This window comes from Conger conger, chromosome 5, assembly GCF_963514075.1.
Source record: "Conger conger chromosome 5, fConCon1.1, whole genome shotgun sequence".
Taxonomy (NCBI): Eukaryota; Metazoa; Chordata; class Actinopteri; order Anguilliformes; family Congridae; genus Conger; species Conger conger.
The window spans coordinates 67,349,881-67,354,880 of record NC_083764.1 but is presented as its reverse complement, the minus strand read 5'-3'; the positions used below and the strand labels follow the sequence as shown (position 1 = coordinate 67,354,880).

General features: G+C 55.4%; 1 protein-coding gene across 1 annotated transcript in view; it reads right to left on the bottom strand.

The window, feature by feature from the left end:
* Positions 1–506: 506 nt before the first annotated feature.
* Positions 507–5,000, bottom strand: part of LOC133129014 (paralemmin-1-like) — a 9,014-nt gene continuing 4,520 nt past the window's right edge. The window contains exons 8-10 of the mRNA XM_061242819.1: positions 3,163–3,294; positions 1,337–1,474; positions 507–1,159 (exon numbers count right to left, since the gene is read on the bottom strand). Coding sequence (XP_061098803.1) covers positions 507–1,159; positions 1,337–1,474; positions 3,163–3,294 — 923 coding nt within the window. The remainder of the gene's footprint in view (positions 1,160–1,336; positions 1,475–3,162; positions 3,295–5,000) is intronic.

Sequence of the window (5,000 nt, the reverse complement as noted above, 5' to 3'; positions counted from 1 at the left end):
CCCCCAGGCAATCCTGACCCTGTGGGTGCATGGTCATGCCCAGCTGCTCCCAGCCTGGCTCCAATCAGTGATCACCCGGCTCATTTACCAGCCTTGCATTGAATCCGCCTGAATTCCTCATGCTGCACTCTGGGAAAAACATCCTCCACACACTCAGACAAACACATCAAACACATTCTTTTCAAGCAATGAATTTCAATTATTGTAAAGCTATGCAATGTTTTGGTACAGAGTGCCGGCCTGTCAACTGCATATTTTGAAACCCAAATTTAAGGATGGTGAGTCATCATATCACTTAACCATTTTAAATTGATAGGAAGGGATTTACAACATTGTAACAAATCTTACAATCAAATCTTACCTATTGTACCTTTAGAAATGCAACAGAAAATGCTAAATGCTAAATGCTAAAACAGCCGGAGGGTATTTTGGGGCATTGTTTGTGTCTCAGTGGTTAGTCTGTGAAGCGGTGATCAGGCCGAGGCGTTGTTGTGGGGGGGGGGGGGTCACATGACGAGGCAGCACCTGCACGGCTGTTTCTCCTTGCTGTCCAGCCCCGCCTCCTCGGCGTGGGGCTCCGCCCCTGGCCCCGCCCCCACCTCATGACCTTTGACTTCAGCTGCGCTGCCATTGGCCGGGGGGCCCTGTGGGTCAGGCTCAGCTGCGCTGCCATTGGCCGGGGGGCCCTGCGGGTCAGGCTCAGCTGCGCTGCCATTGGCCGGGGGGCCCTGCGGGTCAGGCTCAGCTTTGCTGCCATTGGCCGGTGGGCCCTGCGGGTCGGGCTCAGCTGTGCTGCCATTGGCCGGGGGGCCCTGCGGGTCAGGCTCAGCTTTGCTGCCATTGGCCGGGGGGCCCTGCGGGTCAGGCTCAGCTTTGCTGCCATTGGCCGGGGGGCCCTGCGGGTCGGGGATGTGCACCAACTGGGCCGTCACCGGGCCCTGAAGTCCCAGCAGCCTCTTGGTCTGGCCCTCGTCCTCTACTTCCTGGTATCCCATGAACACCATAGAGACGGGGTGCTCCACCCTGGCCCTGCCCACTGCCGGCTGGGCCTCCAGGCCCCTTATCTCCCTCCTGGGGGAGGCCTTGCCCTCACCCGCCACGCCTTCATCCTCTGCCTCGCCCATTTTACAGGCCACACCCACTGCCCCAGCCCCGCCCACTGTATCAGCCCCACCCACTGCCCCAGCCCCGCCCACTGCCCCAGCCCCACCCACTGCCCCAGCCCCGCCCACTGTATCAGCCCCACCCACTGCCCCAGCCCCGCCCACTGTATCAGCCCCACCCACTGCCCCAGCCCCACCCACTGTATCAGCCCCACCCACTGTCTTGGCCCCACCCACTTTCTCAGCCCTGCCCACTGTCTCAGCCCCGCCCACAGCGTCTGCTTTGTGGATGAGCTCATCCACCTCAGAGGAGCTCAGGGGTCTGAGTCCATTCTCCAGGACAGAGTCCGGCCCACACACAGCATGGACCACTGAGGGAGGAGGAGGGGGGGAGAGGGGAGGGAGGGGGGGAGAGGGGAGGGAGGGAGGGAGAGAGAGGGGGAGAGGGAGGAGAGGGGAAGAGGGAGGGGGAGAGAGGGAGGAGGGAGAGCGAGAGGGAGAGAGGGAGGGGGGAGAGAGGGGAGGGGGAGAAAGAGAGGGAGAGAGAGAGGGGAGAGGGAGGACAGGGGAAGAGGGAGGGGGAGAGAGGGAGGAGGGAGAGCGAGAGGGAGAGAGGGAGGGGGAGAGAGGGGAGGGGGAGAAAGAGAGGGAGAGAGAGAGGGGAGGGGAGATAGAGAGGGAGAGGGAGGGGGGAGAGAAGGAGAGAGAAAATAGAAAAACTTCATATCGTCCTGCAACCATAAAATTACAAAGCTCTGTATCATGATCGATATGCAGCTTTTCATTACTTTATTTAAATATTGTAGTTAGGAGTGTACGGTCAGATTAGTGTACCAAATCCAACAAGAAAGATGATGTTATCTTTCCCGGGATGGCCAGTTTCACGGGACGTACCAACACATTCTGTATCCCATTTATAATCAGGTTTATAAGGTCAAATCATGGTGGTTAAGTCAGGCTGTAATGAGCCTGCCTAGTTCAGCTCTACAGGGGGAAAGGGCTATAATGAGCCAGCCTGGTTCAGCTCTACAGGGGGAAAGGGCTATAATGAGCCAGCCTGGTTCAGCTCTACAATGGGAAAGGGCTATAATGAGCCAGCCTGGTTCAGCTGTACAGTGGGAAAGGGCTATAATGAGCCAGCCTGGTTCAGCTCTACAGTGGGAAAGGGCTGTAATGAGCCAGCCTGGTTCAGCTCTACAGGGGGAAAGGGCTATAATGAGCCAGCCTGGTTCAGCTCTACAGTGGGAAAGGGCTATAATGAGCCAGCCTGGTTCAGCTCTACAGTGGGAAAGGGCTATAATGAGCCAGCCTGGTTCAGCTCTACAGTGGGAAAGGGCTATAATGAGCCAGCCTGGTTCAGCTCTACAGTGGGAAAGGGCTATAATGAGCCAGCCTGGTTCAGCTCTACAGTGGGAAAGGGCTATAATGAGCCAGCCTGGTTCAGCTCTACAGTGGGAAAGGGCTATAATGAGCCAGCCTGGTTCAGCTCTACAGTGGGAAAGGGCTATAATGAGCCTGGTTCAGCTCTACAGTGGGAAAGGGCTATAATGAGCCTGGTTCAGCTCTACGGTGGGAAAGGGCTATAATGAGCCTGGTTCAGCTCTACAGTGGGAAAGGGCTATAATGAGCCTGGTTCAGCTCTACGGTGGCTGTCGAGGGTAAAATACTGTGGCAGAAGCTACAAAACGCCGTGCAGGGCTAAATGGAGTCTGCACGCCACAGACAATTTTTTTTATTTTATAAATTTCTTTCTCCCAATTTAGTAGCCAATTGTACCCTCCTCTATTCCAATCTGAGTTAGTGTTAGATACACCGTCCACACCCCGCCCCCTGGCAGGCCGAGGAAGAGCGACACGCCTTCTTCAAGACGTCTCATCTCTCTAATCGTGTCCGTGGTTCTGAGGCGCCCGAGGTGCTTTATTTTACGCCGATCAGCTAACCCTGTCCCTCCCTCTGGAGCAGCGAGCCAATTATGCCGCTCCACGTGAGCCGGCCAGACTTGGCTTTTTGGCAGGACCGGAGTGCAATCATCTTTTCTGAAAAGCTGTGTTTGGGTTACCTCTCAGGTCGTCCTCATACACCTTGACGGCCAGGTGAGACGGGGCTTTGGGCAGCATGGTGCTGGAGGACAGGACCTTGGTGTCGCCCGTGAGCCGGTTCCTCTCCACCCTGATCTCCACTGAGAACGTGGCTGCAGTACCAAGCTGGAGACGTGAGAGGCTCTCTCCCTCCATCTCTCCCTCCATCTCTCTCTCCCTCTCCCTCATCTCTCCCTCTCTCCCTCTCTCTCTCCATCTCTCTCTCTCCCTCCATTTCTCTCTCTCCCTCCATCTCCATTCTTACATCCCACCACCCGACCACCTGTCCTCTTGACCCCATCCCCTCTCCCCTTCTACAATTTATATCTAATGACATTCTCCCTTTTCTCCCCTCTCTAATCAACACCTCCCTCTCTTCCGGCACCATGCCCTCTTCCCTGAGTCACTCCCCTGCTCTGCTCTGACCCCTCTGCCCTGAACAACTACCGGCCTGTCTCCCTACTTCCCTTTCTCGCTAAAACTCTGGAACGGCCGGTCTGCTATCAACTGTCCACTTATCTTCTCCAGAACAATCTCCATGAACCCCAACCAGTCCGGCTTCAAGAGTGACCACTCCACTGAGACCGCCCTGCTCGCGGTCACTGAGGCACTCCACTCTGCTAAAGCCAAATCCCTCCCTTCCTCGACCTGTCGGCCGCCTTTGAAACAGTCAACCATGAGATTCTGCTCCTACCTCTCTGGTCGTTCTTACCAGGTGACTTGGAGGGGCTCAGTCTCTGACCCTCACCCCCTACAAACTGGAGTCCCGCAGGGCTCAGTTCTTGGTCCTCTCCTCTTCTCTCTATACCCTATGTCTCTTGGTTCTGTTATCTCTTCTCATGGCTTTTCTTGCCATTCTTACGCCAATGACACCCAACTCTTTATTTCCTTACCCCCCAATACCTAGGTCACCACACAGATCTCTGCCTGCTTGGCTGATATCTCTGCATGGATGACTTCCCACCAACTGAAGCTTAACCTGGCCAAGACTGAGCTTCTCTACATCCCTGCTAAATCCTCTCCGACAATCAACCTCTCACTGTCTGTTGAGGACTTTGTAGTTTCCTCCTCCCATACGGCAAAGAATCTTGGGGTGACTCTTGATAAGAGCCTCACCCTGGCTCCACAAGTATCCTCCACTGCCAGAACCTGCAGATTCTTCCTCTACAATATACGCCGTATCCGTCATCTCCTGACGGACAAAGCCACCCAGCTCCTTGTCCAGGTGCTTGTCATTTCCCGCCTGGATTACTGCAACTCCCTCCTAGCCGGTCTCCCAGCATGTGCCATCAAGCCCCTCCAGCTGGTCCAGAATGCTGCAGCCCGCCTGATCACCAGTCAGCCCAGGTCGGCTCATGTCACCCCGCTTCTCATTGGCCTCCTATTGCCGCACACATCCGATTGAAGGCCCTAGTGTTGGGATTTCAGGCTGCTAAGGGGACTGCCCCACCTTACATACAATCCTTAATCACTCCCTACTCCCCAGCTAGACCACTCCGTTCTGCCAGCTCTGGTCGCCTTATGGTTCCCTCAGTACGAGCACCTGGTGGTCGAGCTGCACGTTCACGCCTGTTTTCCGTTCTGATTCCTCAGTGGTGGAATGACTTGCCTACCACTGTCAGAACAGCAGAATCCCTCCCCCTATTTCGACGCAGACTAAAAACACACCTTTTCAAACTGTACCTTAGTCCTATCTCCTGACACTCTCACACACACACACACACACACACACACTCTCACACTCTCACACACACACACACACATACACATACACACACTCTCACACACACACACACATACACACTCTCACACACTCTCT